The 13,391-nt window shown below is 46.5% G+C and overlaps 1 protein-coding gene and 1 long non-coding RNA gene across 22 annotated transcripts in view; both read left to right on the top strand.

Moving 5' to 3' along the window:
- ICA1 (islet cell autoantigen 1) overlaps positions 1-6,468 on the top strand; it is a 141,646-nt gene extending 135,178 nt beyond the window's left edge. For 18 of the 21 annotated variants that reach the window (XM_036086329.2, XM_036086331.2, XM_036086340.2 and 15 more), the window contains 3 exons: positions 3,027-3,122; positions 3,905-3,994; positions 6,195-6,468. In XM_036086329.2, coding sequence (XP_035942222.1) covers positions 3,027-3,122; positions 3,905-3,994; positions 6,195-6,316 — 308 coding nt within the window. In that variant the 3' untranslated portion in view covers positions 6,317-6,468. The remainder of the gene's footprint in view (positions 1-3,026; positions 3,123-3,904; positions 3,995-6,194) is intronic. The other 3 variants (XM_036086341.2, XM_078059309.1, XM_036086324.2) reach the window with 2 other exon arrangements.
- A 1,952-nt stretch (positions 6,469-8,420) lies between these two features.
- LOC144379571 (uncharacterized) lies at positions 8,421-12,367 on the top strand. The gene is made up of 2 exons (XR_013442776.1): positions 8,421-10,303; positions 10,573-12,367. It is a non-coding gene; the product is annotated as an uncharacterized LOC144379571 (long non-coding RNA).
- The last annotated feature ends 1,024 nt before the right edge of the window (positions 12,368-13,391 follow it).

Below are 13,391 nucleotides of genomic sequence, written 5' to 3'. Positions count from 1 at the left end.
ACCCCAACTCAGTGTCCCCAGGCTGTGATCATCAACCCAGCCCGGGCTTTTGCTCTCCCAGGTAGTTAAATTACATTCATGGTAAAGTGCTCCTCTGGATGGTGTTTTTTTGGCTTCACTTAACTGCTCTAGCTGGCCAGTGTTATTTCTGGCTGATTTATATTTTCCCTTATGTAAGTAAAGGGGGCAGGATTGCTCCAATAAAATTTTATATGTGTTTCCTGCAAATGGGTAGCACAGTTGACATATCAAAGGATCCGTGAGCTAGAATCGTCATTTTGTTCACAGAGCTCTCCGCGCTTGCTCTGCGGCCCCCACCCTTCACCACCCTCTCCTGACACAATTACTCAAAGATGGGGAGACATCTTTCTAGCCACACCTTCATGTTAAAAACGCCTCAGCCAACTAACACCAACTAGAGAACAGTTGATGGCAATTACAGGAATATTAGCTACACTAAGTTCTCTTTAAATAGCATTTTTTTCCTGACAGAAGCCAAGATATTTGAAATCTGGCTTGGCATTCCATCCATAATTACTCTCATTGCACCCCTCCCCTAAATAATTCCCAAAGTGATATGAGTGAGGATGACATTGCAGCTGAGCTTGGTGTTTTCTTTTCTTTTTCTCTTAGCTGGTGTCTCGGCCATACCATTTTCTCCCCTCATGCACATATAGTCCATTGTTAGACTTACACTTAATAGCTGTTCTAAGGAAACAGTGTGACTTGGCAAACTAGCTGTTGTTTCTGCCTCTCACTATGGGGCAAGGGAATAATGATACCCTGTGTCTTTGTGAAAATTCTGAGGTATGCTGTCCCCATTATCTTAGTCCCCAAAGAGGGCATGTCTTCAGATTCATCCTTCTTCATGTCCTCTGCTGCAGAGAAGCCCTCAAATCCATAGATTCTAGATGTTACTTGTATGGTTCATGAGTGTTTAGGCGAGCAATTAAATTAAATTAAATCATCCATAGTTACAAATGAATCCAATTAGAAGCCATTTATTGTCTTTATAAAGGAATATGCCATTATAATCCTTGAAGTGATGGGCTTGAAATATGATTTATATTTCTGGTACTTTTAAAATATGGCTTGATATACAGACATTTTATTTATTTATAACTTTTTGGGAACATGCTCATTATGTAAAGTGAGGGGAGCTCCATTTTGACATGTGGATTTATTTCTGCCTCCTTTAGGAATGTGTTCCATTTTATAGTCCGAAAAATACAATGCTTTGAACCTGCCTTGCTTTTCGAACATTCTCTGCAACCATTTTAAAAAATGAATGTTGTGCATATTTTTGAAATGGGAAGAATTATCTCATTGAGTTCCCACTGTATCAAATAGCATACAGAGATCAGGGAGGGTTGACTTCTATACATTTCATTTGGCTTTGCTCTGAGTCAGTTCAGATTCTCTGGAAGTGTGGGCCTCCTTGAACTCAGAGAGCTTCATGGGACTGAAGAGCTTAAAACTGCAGGACCTGAGAAGGTGGGGTTTTGAGACAGACCCCTCCGTTTCCTAGGAGGGCTTCTGTCTTTGTCTGGCTCTGGCCTCAGCCAAGGTGATGGACCTTATCCTGATGGACATGGTGAGCCTTGCAGCCTCCTTGGAGACCACTTATGACAGTGCTTCCCAAACTTACACTTGCATAACAATCACTGGGGGCTTGTTAAAACAGTTTCCTGGGCTCTGCCCCTAGGGATTCTGATTCACTGGGTCAGGGTTGGCCCTGGGAACTTGCATTTCTAGCCAGCTCACAGGTGGTGCCCATGCTGCGGGTGTGGGCACCACAGTTTAGGAACCACTGCTCTGAGAGATTTGAGGTCAGGCTTGCAGGGGTTGGTGGAAAGGTTCCATGGGTCTTGACTACTTTGGTGTTGGGGACAGGGTTGTAGGGAAAAGGGTAAAATTTACTCAGTTACATTCTACCTCTTTCAGCTTTATTTGGCATACTGTGGATCCACAGCTCTAACTTCCCACATTTACCACTGTTTTATGTGATTTGTGCTTAGAAGTAATGCTCATGGTCCAGTTATCTAGGAACTAGGGAGGTTGTGTTACTCCTGGATTACACAAATACGTCAGTTTTATAACTTTTTTTGAACTATAATTTACATACCATAAAAATCAGCCGTTGTAAAAGTGATTCAAGGATTTCTGGTAAATTTATACTGTGCAATAATCACTGTAGTCCAGCATTAGAACATTTCCATTATCCCAGAAAGCTCCTTCAGAATCTGGTGCTTTTGACTGTTTATGAATTATGTTAATGACATATTCAAATACCTTTCCAATGAATAGTAATACTTTAAAAAACCCTCTCTATGTTCGCATTGTTTTAGATCCAATAGATAGATCGCAGGCCACCTGTTTCATTTGTCATTGGTTAGTCTTCATAGAGTAGTTTGTATGCCACTTGCCCAAAATAAAATAATTCAGCCGGTATTATAACATCTACTGTGCCAAGCATTGTTTTGCCATCTCTTAAAATAATGCTTCGTAAGTGTACTTCTCATGGTTTAAGAATATTCTCCAAGAGTTTATCATAATTCAACAGCCATCATGTGCCAGAAGGTGCACTAAAGGATGTAAAGATGAATAATATGTGATTCCTGCCTTCAGGAGGCTCACAACTCTAGGGGATGACACAAAAATGCAAACTAATAAATATAGTAGGATTCGCTAGTTAAGTCCCCTATTAGGCATCTTAGAATAATGGCAGGGGAAATGAATAGCATGAAATCCTGTAATTTTTTTGGCATAAGCTCCATGACTTTCTTGCTCCAGAAATTGGTTTCACTGGCCCAGCTGAACTGTGCCATCCAAACATGTTGTCTCATGAGGGCCTTATCAGAGACAAAACCTTTTCTGAAGAAAATGCTCTAACCAGAGCATCCCAGTAAAAGGATACAGTTTTAACAATGCTGGACCCAGCAGTGGTGCATCATCTGATGGTCTGTGTTTCACAGTGAGAATCAAGAATGGATTTAGTCCACAACACCTTTCCTATACTGCATTAGGTATTTTGGAGCACAATGAAGAAACAATTTCTTGTCTCACTGAGAAGACAGGACTTCCACACCAAGAATTAAAGCAGATGTGCAAAGAAGTATTTGGTAAAGTTCTAAATTAAATGTAAGCCATACCCAAACATCTAGCACACATAGTGAATGCCCTGGGAAACGAGGCTTGCTTCCCCCAAAGCAGGACTGCCGAATGCAAAATGCCACGTACACATGAGGGGCGGGCAGAATGCAGGGACGTTACAGAATGTTGGGTTTCACAGGCTAAATGCCACTGTAAGATAAAGCATCAAGTTAAGGGGGGCTTGCTTTCCCCTCATATATTTGGACTAGACTACCACTTATTTCTGTGTATTAACTAAACCTCTCAATTTAAATTAGCTGTATAGAGAATAAATGAGCTGGATCATAATAAAGTAGAGAAGACTTGCAGTTTATTAGTTATATTGCTACATTTACTGGTGGTCACTTCTTTAAGCTTTCTCCATTTATGACAGAAAGGCAAGGCACTTAATTTCCTTGGAATGCTATGGATAATCTTTGGTGTGACCATGAAATAATGTTCCTTGAGAAGAAAAATGGGGATAGAGCTAAAAGAAAAAATGTCTTAACCTTAGCAATTTCACAGTTTCTTTTTTCAAAATCCAATCTTTTCCCTAATTTTCCATACTTATGAATTGGGCATGATTATACATATCTACTGTCCCCTAAAACCTATCTCAGGTACGAGGATTATGGCAGAAGGGCCTTGTCACACCACCCTCTTCCCTTTCTTTGGAAGCCACTGTGGGTGAGACGGTGTGTGCGCCCAGCAACTGGCGGGGTGGTGTGTCTGCTCTTCCCTAGACCTAACCACCTCTGGTTTTGAACATTAGGCTGGTCAGAGAGCAATGTCAGTCCTCCTCCTACTCCATTGCCAGCACCACAGGCAAGCAGTCCAAATGACAACAGCCCTGCAATGAAAGGTAATACAGTGTTTTATTCCCTGGAAATGATAGTTGCCTTCCTTTCCACTGGCCTATTTTCTGTCTTTCTTTACTAATTTCTGTTTGAGCACCCAAGGGTGCAAATCAGGGGCTACAAGGGTGGAGAGTTTTGCATTCTGACTTTTTCTGGCATAGTGTCCTAATTCATAATTCCCTTTATCAAACCAAATGAGGAATCAAATACCCATCTCCACGTGACTGGCTGCTGCCCGACATCGGGTGGATACAGCAAGGTAGGAAAGACCACTGAGGTCTGCTGTCTTTAACTGAAAATACCATTGCCACCACCAAACAAGGCATTTAATTAGTGCTCCTTGGAGAGAGCTGGCTTTCCTTCGTTGTCACAGGAGGGCCTTTCAAGCTCATGGGACTGTTCTTTTTTGAGATAGGCCCCCAAAGAGAACATGTGCTCTACTGAAGATCTCTGTATTTGCAGCTGCCTCTCTCTTCCTTTGGTCATCACCCACTTTCCCCGTGTTGATCACAGGAAGTAACAGGTGGTGTCTTTATCATCCAGAAGCATTCCCATGATGTTCTTTTAGGTATTGCGCAGTTGCACCTGGTTTCCCAAACTCCAGCAGTGGAGGTCTAGGGAATGTGAGGGCTGCCCCCAAAGTACAGTCACCTGACTCCTCCTAGCAAGGCCATAGCTATCTCTGAGGGCTGCCCTAGATCTTTGGGAGGTTAGGGGGAAGGGGGAGTGGGTGTAGCGTATTTTTGCTGGAGATATCTTTAAGATATCTTGATATTCCCTATCAAGACTAGAAATAGGCTCATCCTCTTTAAATCAGTCTTGCTCCATAGTTTCCTGTTATGGCCTCCTACATGACTAAAAATGAGTTATTCCCTTTTTTAAAAGTTGTTCCCACTCTACAACCCAACCAAACTATATTGAGATCTCTTAAGTCTCAGTTTATCATGTCAAAGTAAGCCAAGTGTTCTGCAGGCTAATTGCCCATGGAATTCAGTTAAACAGTAATAACTTGCGTGTTATCAACTCGCCTTGCTTGCAGTAATTTTATGTCTATAATAGATGCATTGATTATCTCATGATAAAGTAATCTATGAGAGATTATAAAAAAAAAGACGGGAATCAGAAGTATACCACGATTGGCACATTATCTTAATATTTCAGTGCCATTTTCATGAAATGATGTGGGACAATTCCATCACCACTCTTCCATTACCCTGGCATAACCTCTTAGCAGCGTGTCCCACCAACATTTTCCAAGACGCTTTAAGCCAGATGGCAGGCACTTTCCTAGCTGCTCTCAGCGAGGAGGATAACCTGTCAGACATTTTCTTTGTGCTTTTGATACTCCCACCTGTTGGGGAAGGGAAAAAAGCCTGGGTCATCCAAGTCAATGAACTTCGATCCTCATGTGGAATGATTTATATAGAGAAGAGCCCCCAGCTTATGTAGAAATCACTTGCATCAGGCACTCATTGGCAAATATTCTCATCTGGAAAAGAATGTGGTTCTCTAATTGTTGTCATTCGGGAAGTTAGGGCAGGTGGTTCAGAGAAAGAGCAGCTGAAGGGGAGGCTCTAGTGAGGGTGAAGTGGAAGGGGGGTGTGGGGGCGATTTAGAGCCCAGCGGGAGGAGGGGGGCATGTCAAAGGCCTCCTTCCTCTGACGGGAGAGGGTGGAAGAAGGCAGTGACCCTGAGAAAAGAGGAGCGGCCAGGCCTTAGGTGCCAACCCTCCTCTAGGCCTGTTGCTTTGAAGCCTGAAAAGAGTGGCCACAGTATTTCCCTTGACCCAGCAGATTTGAAAAGATTCCTCCAGTGGACACTGGAAGGCAACTTGCTTCCTCAGCCATTCGGTCTGATTTCTGAACTCACAGTGTTATTTCCTGCTTGTGTTGAAGCAGCACGGTCTGAGGTTTGGGGCAGCTTGGTGGGTGGTGCCGTCCACTGGAGCGGGGGTACGGGTGTGGGTTGACACTGGGCTCGTTCTTCACTAAGCTTTAGGCCGTGACTTAGAATTGTTTATCGGCCAGCCCACAGGAGACAGGGAATTCCCTAACTAGTTTTAGAGGCAGAGTGTAGTGGGATTTGTCTGACTGAGCAGCATAGCATCCTCCCTTTTCAAGAGGAGCTTGGACCCACCTGCATGCCGCATGGCACAGGTGGGTGTTTGGAAGGGGCCTGCATTCATGTTTTCTCTTCTCTCTCCAGAGCCTGTGAAGGCTGCCTCGGACCTGACTGCCTGGTTCAGCCTCTTTGCTGACCTCGACCCATTATCAAATCCTGACGCTGTTGGGAAAACCGATAAAGAACACGAATTGCTCAATGCATGAGTCTGCAGCCTCACGGTGGGAGCCCACGTGCCGCTCCTCGGTCACACCCCTGGGGGCACGCAGACGTATGAAGTGATCAGTATGCTGTTTTAATATTTACGTGCCATTTTAATAAAATGAGAGGGTCAGAGGCCCTGTTTATATTGGTATAATTATTTACTCTTATTTGGTATAAAGGGTTTGAGTGTATTCTCTATGTGGATCTGATAATACAGGATTGTCCAGGAGCACTTTCCAGGCTGCCTGCTCTCCTGCCTACATCTGCATCATGGCTGCTGATGTGTCACTGGGATACCGTGAGATCCGAGTTCAAATCATAAACCTGTTCTGTGTTAGGTTTAAATAATGAGTCCTGTCGCCTTAGATGGGCAGCGGGAGGCTAACAGACCTTAAATGCCTCCTCGTGCACCCCCTGCCTCTGTGGCCCTTAGAGGGGGCTGCAGGAAGAGCCTCCCTTCCCGCCAAGCCACCTTCCAGTGAGCTCTGGGTGAAGCCCCGGCCACCTCAGACACTCTTCCCCAGCCCTTGCTGGGTGGGCTGTGTTCTCACGTGGGCAGGGGGCTGGGCTGGCGTCCACTGCACGGACCTTTCTGTGGGAAGCAGCCATAGCTGCAGATGCCAGGGTCTCCTTCTGTCTTCTCCATGGCTGGAATTCAAAAGCATGTATTTCTGGAGTCCCTTGTGATATTAACTGTTTATTTGTTTTTTTAATTAAATGGCAGAGATATTTGACATGCGAAGGCAAGTTAATAGAGTCTGTTGTGGGGACTCAGTGGGGGAGGTGCCATGGGCGTGGGGGCTGGAGAGGAAGAGGACAAGGACTAGTCCCACCTGTGTGAAGCTATTGACATGATCCCATCCATCGCCCACATGCAGTCCAGGGGAGGAGGGCATGGACTTCTGTTGGCTCAGGCAGAGATGGGAGCAAGTTTTGCATGTGGGCATGTAAGCGGTTCAGACACTCCACCCATGTGGAGCCCCCGGGGGTTGGTGGCTCTCCTCCCTTCCCTGTGTCGCCTGTGGCTCTGAGTGGGGGCAGGGTTGCTGATTAGCAAGAATTGATCCTACGTGCCCAGCTGGGCCAGGGAGGTCTCTGCTGCACTCTTGCTAGCTTTACTCTCCAGCTCTGAAAGGGTCTCCTGTGGCCACTTCCCCCAACACAAGAATGCGGCTTCTCTGCTCTCTGCGGTGTGCCCTCATGGAAGGACCTGGCCCCAGCAGTAGCCACTGTCCTCTGCAAGACAGCCTTGGGGGACTGGAAAGCATCTCCTCTTCCTCCTCCTCCTCTGTGCAGGAGTAGACCTGAAGGCGAGTTGGGGCTGGGACTCAGTGTGTTATATGGCTGGTGTAGCTCTGCTCACTTCCTGGCCAGCCCAAACTGTCCACGGAGTGTGTTTGTAAGAATCTCACTGAATGACTCCTTAGCCTGGCACGTGTGGTCTTTGAGGATATCAGGATATAGCCCTAGGGCCCCCACCCACCCTCCCACACATACACAGGAAAGCTTGCTGGATCCTTAAGCCCTTCCTCTCAATTCTTGGCGTATCATTTGCTGCACACTCCACCTGGGATGGCCCCCTCTCCTTACCCTCAGCTGCCATCACACTCCAACTCACCCCTCAGGAGCTCCTCACATCCCACCTCCTTTAAGTGTAGCATGCAGTTTTCCTTCAAGGAACCACCCCTCATCTCTCCTTCCTGCCCTTGTCTGTCTCATGATTATTAGCACATGCTGGGTGCTCTGCCTGGCCTGGGAGGCCTATGTGTATGCATCTGCCTCTAGCACTAGGTGTTGCAACCTCAGAGAACAGGGTCCCTGTTTCCCCAGATCTTCTGTGTCTCCCTAGTAATAACCACCCTGGAGTCACCTGGCAAGCACTGGACTCATGATTGCTGAATGGAGCTGCCCTGTGTGGAATGAGGATTAAGGACTCATCATTTCCTCCTGGGTCACATTTCCTTACAGCCGTGGAAGCCCACAGCAGCCGCAGGAAGGAGACAAGCAGCGAAGCAGGAGGGGTGGACTTGCTCCATCCAGGCTGGGGGCACAGGGAGCTGGCTGGAGGGGGGGGGGCGGGGGGGGGCAAAGGGGTGTGGGGTCCTTCTCTGTTGAATGGATCACTTTAAACACTAGCAGGTTGCATTTTCAAGTTGATCTGTGGGTGGAGTGGAGGATTGTGGTAGTTGAACAGGCTTTGCTACCAGTAAAAGGAAAGTACTGCACATGGAGGCATTTTCTCCCTGAATTTTCTTTACCCATTTTTGTTTAAAAAAAAAAAAATTCAATTCCGGTTCCCATCTGCAATGCACTTGGCCAGGCTCTTGATCCCTCTTGATAGGCGTGTTTTGATCCTGGCTCGCACAAAGACCCTTCGGCCACCTCTCTAGTTTAAGGAGAAGCAGCTGCTGGCTTGTTCTCTTATAAGCAGTCTGTGTGCCGTGCAGCTGGGGGGCTTCCTTGGGGGCCCACCTCGGGGCCCCTCCCCAGCCGCCTGTAGAAGGGACTGTCTCTGGCTGGAGGAAGACAAAAGTGCCCCACCCCCTTCATGCCCAGTCTCACTACTCCCTCATTTTCATCCTGTGTCTCCAGGCTGGTCTGCACCACAATTGCACTGGAACCCTCGGGGAAATTCAGAGAGCACCTGCTCCTTGAAAACTTCCCTGCCGTTTTAGGTGGTCTGCAAGTTTCCCTTCCCTTCTGCTGCCCCAGCCAATATAGAAAGAATATTCACATTTAAGGGAGGGAGCCAGAAACATTTCTTTCCTCCTTTTTTTTTTCTCCCAGCTGGCATGGGCTTTGGTGCACTTTATAGATTCATTGCCTTCAAAATGTAATTTTAGAAATGTCAGGTTGATTTTGAGCTGTGTGAGAGTGAGAAAAGCATCCGTCAGCTTCAGAATTAGAAAGGCACCAACTTAGAATTTTTGTCGGAGGCTTATGCCCAAGAAAACGTGGTCTGCTCAGAGTTGGCAGCCCCGAGAGCCCTGGGTTGCCAGTGGGCATGTAGAGGGGTCTCCCCGTCATGCCATGGCCAGTGTTACGTGGGGTGTGGGGCCAGGGCCGAGGCCCCCGAGGTGCCATGGGAGGCTGCCTAGCCATTTGGGTCAAGATGCCTTCTGCCCATGCCTCAGCTCCAGGAGCCAGTTAACTGAGCTCCATGCTTCCCTCTCTCAGACGCCACCGCCCAGAGACCCCTCCCTAGGGGCCGACCTTGGCAATCGCTCCGGGTTTAACTATTGGCACTATTGATTTTGCCAGTATACCAAAGTGCATCTGTCTTTGTGATTAGTGTCCTCCAGACAGGCCATGGCAGTTAGTCCTTTGATTCAAACCATCTCTAGTCCTCTGACTGGCACCACGCACAGTGCAGTGATGCTTTGTTGGAAAATAGACTTCAACTTGGAGCCAACTTCAGTGATTGGCAGTGGCTGCCAAGAATTCTGCACAGAGAAGAATCCTGATAAATGAGTGATGTTTGTGCTGGGATTAGGGCAGGGAGTGGTGGTAATCATGCTGTGTGTTTCCCAACACCGCATTAGACCTTGTCTTTCGTGGGGCTTTTAGAGTTTACTATTACTACTACAAGTTACAACTACTCTCCTCCTTCTCCTGGTCCTCCTCCTTTTTAAATAAATAACTAGGATTCCGGAACCCTGAGAGAGGGTTCTCAAAAAATCTCAAAAAATGCCTAATTATTACAACCTAATTCAACTTAAATTCATTTAAACAACAACAGAAAATGAGGGTGGATTTATTTGCTCAGTTAACTAAAAGGTCTGGGTGTATGCTTCAGGCATAGGGGCTCAGGTGGGGGTCTCAGCAATTTCCCCCTCTTCAGCTCCCACCTTTGATTCCCTCTGTGTTGCTTCATTCTAACAGACTTCTCATAAGGAGGCAGCATGGCCACCATGGTATCTCCAGCCAGTCTTGGAGTTGAGCCTGCCTTGAATCCTGTGTCCAGTCTTCAGTCAGCCGCTGGAATCAAGGTGGGTGGGGGTGGGAAATAGGCTGTTTCCCCAGCTTTTCCTGGGCCTGTCCCTGGAGCCTGAGCCTCCAGGACTGGGGATGGAGAAAGGATGGTTCCTCTAGGGGAAGCTGTGCTGCTGATACCAGAGGGATAAATGGATCCCTGGGCAGGAAAATGCCATGGTGATCCACTCCAGTTTCCCCTGGAATGACCTTGAGGACACACTTGTGTATTGTTTCTGGAAGGGGTGTGGGTCCAGGAGGCTGAAAGAACTGGAATGTTTTCCAGAAACCCGTTGGAGGCCACCCCCAGCCCTGGGACTAGAAGGCTTGGAGCCTACTGTGCAGCTCTTTTATAGCTGACAGCCAGGACGTGAGAAGGGACCACAGAGCTCTTTGCATCCAACCTGCTGATATCCAGATGAGAAAACTGAGGGACGTATTTTAAAAACTATAATTTAGTGGGAAACCGGATTAGAACCCACATTGCCTAACTGCTGGGCCAAGGCTGCTTTTACTTCAAGGGGTTTGCTAGAAATGGAGAGCTGAAGAAAGGAATTCAAAGACACACAAAACTCCTTTAAAAGCTCACATCTTTTTTCTCCTCCCAACTCTGTCTCTCTTTTTTTTTTCTTGCCAATTATTAAACACACCTTGGGGGTTGCACTCCAGGACAGTAGTGTAGGGCACTTGTGAAGAGTTTGGGTTCTGAAGCTGGAGAAATCTGTGGCCAAGCCTCCCAAGTTGAGGCTCCACCAGCTATAAGTCACAAACCCTCTCTGCACTTCTGTTTTCCCTTCCTCCCTAGTAGCATTGCCTCTAATGGAGTCATTACCGGGACTGAGTTGATGCCCCAAAGATGTGGCGCTGGGCTCCCACACTGCAGCACACAAGGGTGGCCATTCCCCTCCCAGAAGGTCACTTGCTTGGTAAACGATACTGAAGATAGGGAATGAGAAGCTGCTCTCTCTCCACGGCTTTCTGAGAGACTCTCCAAGCCCCATCTTCTGTCCCCATCCCTTATGAACTCGTTCCTAAGCATCATGAGAATGGCAGAAGCTAGTAGGAAGGGACTAGAAAGTCTAATGAGTAAGGTGCCCCGGATTTTTCCACAAAGTTGCACAGAATTCTGTGCGGAGACCAGGAGAAATGAAGTGGGTTCTCTGCCAGTTAGAAGGGACATGCTGCAAAACTTGCCAAACTTAAGGGTATTTTTAAAATGAACCACTACCCAGAGCACTGATCAAAAGGAATTGGGATGCAGAGCAAATTGGAAGTCTTACACACTGTTGATGGGAAAGCAATATGGAACAGCCATTTGGAAAAGTTTGGTGGTTTCACATAAGGTTAAACACACCATACAACCCGGTCATCCCACACCTAGGAATTCACCCTAGAGAAAAAATATATATATATGTTCACACAAAAATCTAGATGTGAATGTTGGTAGCAGCTTTACTCATAATCTCCAAAAACCAGAAACTCAAATATCCTTCCCCTGGTGAATGAGGAACCGTGGCACATGCATCCATTGAGATCTTATTTAGCAGTGAACATGAAGCAACTATTGATTCATACAACCACCTGAGGATTCATGTTGCTATCATGTACCTCTGATATGATGCAATGAGAAGGGAACTTCACCTCTCTTAGTATTCTTTACCAAAACTCATAACCCAGTCTCGTCGTAAGAGAAATATCAAACAAACTCAAATTGAGCGACGTTCTATAAAATACCTGACCAATGTATCTCAAAAGTGTCAAGGTCGTGAAAAACAAGAAAAGACTGAGAAACCACCACAGATGGGAGGAAATTAAGGAGGCAGGACAACCAAATGTTGTGGCAGATCCTGGAACAGAAAAATATTAGTGGAAAAATGGGTGAAATCCAAATAAAGTCTATAGTTTCGTTAATAGTATTGTCCTAATGTTAATTTCCTAATTTTGACTACTATGTCAAAATACTAAGCTGTGCAAGATGTTAGCATTAGCAGAAGCTGGGTAAGGAACTTTGTACTATCTTTGCAACTTTCTGTCAATCTGAAAGTATTCCAAAATAAAAAGGTTTTTTGTTTTAAAGGCTATATCTGTGTGGTTCCATTTGTATGCCATTTTGGAAAAGGTAAACCTATAAGGATAGGCCTCAGGTTAGTGGTGGCCAAGGGTTGAGGCCAGGGGGAGGGCTGGACTCCCTCCAAAGAGGCCCAAGGAAAAGTTGGTATTGGTTGGAGCTCTTCTTCTTCTTCTTTTTTTTTTAAGATTTTATTTATTTATTTGAGAGAGAATGAGAGAGAGAGAGCATGAGACAGGGGAGGATCAGAGGGAGAAGCAGACTCCCTGCTGAGCAGGGAGTCCGATGCAGGACTTGATCCCGGGACTCGAGGATCATGACCTGAGCCGAAGGCAGTCGCCCAACCAACTGAGCCACCCAGGCACCAGGTCGGAGCTCTTCTATAAATTATATTGGTGGCTACACAACTGTGTGCATTTATCAAAATCTATGGAACCCTACACTAAACAGGATGAATTTTACATATGTAAATTAATCCTCAGTAAGTATGGTTTTAAAGAAATGAAAGAAGGAAAGAAATTGAATTCTGGATCTTTCACAAAGTGATGCTGCTCTACATGGTCAGTGAGCCTCTGAAATAGGGAAGCAGAGAGACTCCATGGGTTTGCAGAGTTGGGAGTCTGCTCAGCTGGAAGGTCCACAGAAGATCACTCTATTGACAGTGTCCTCCTGGGACGTGTCCACGATCCGTCTGCGGGTAAGTCAGGATAGGGCAGGCTGTGCTTCAGCAGCAAGCACCGAAAATCTCAGTGGCTTATAACCAGGAAATTTCCTTCCTCCCTCACTTATGCTCTATGTCCAGTGTGGGTCAGTGGGACTGTGCCCCACGAAGCCCCAGGGATGCATGCTGATGGAGCATCACCAGCCTATGGCTGATGACACAAACACTTGAGCTGCTCGGGCACCGCAGCAAGGAAAGGTAGAGGTGGAGTGCCATCACGTATTGGCTGTGCTGTATTTCATCTGAAGAAAAACCCACTTTTCTTCCTTCCACGGCCCCCTGGCCAGAAATAGCCACATGCCTCACTGCCAGGGCC

This window comes from Halichoerus grypus, chromosome 12, assembly GCF_964656455.1.
Source record: "Halichoerus grypus chromosome 12, mHalGry1.hap1.1, whole genome shotgun sequence".
In the NCBI taxonomy this organism is placed as follows: Eukaryota; Metazoa; Chordata; class Mammalia; order Carnivora; family Phocidae; genus Halichoerus; species Halichoerus grypus.
Note: the sequence above shows the minus strand (reverse complement) of the source record. Positions and strands in the feature narration are given on the sequence as shown.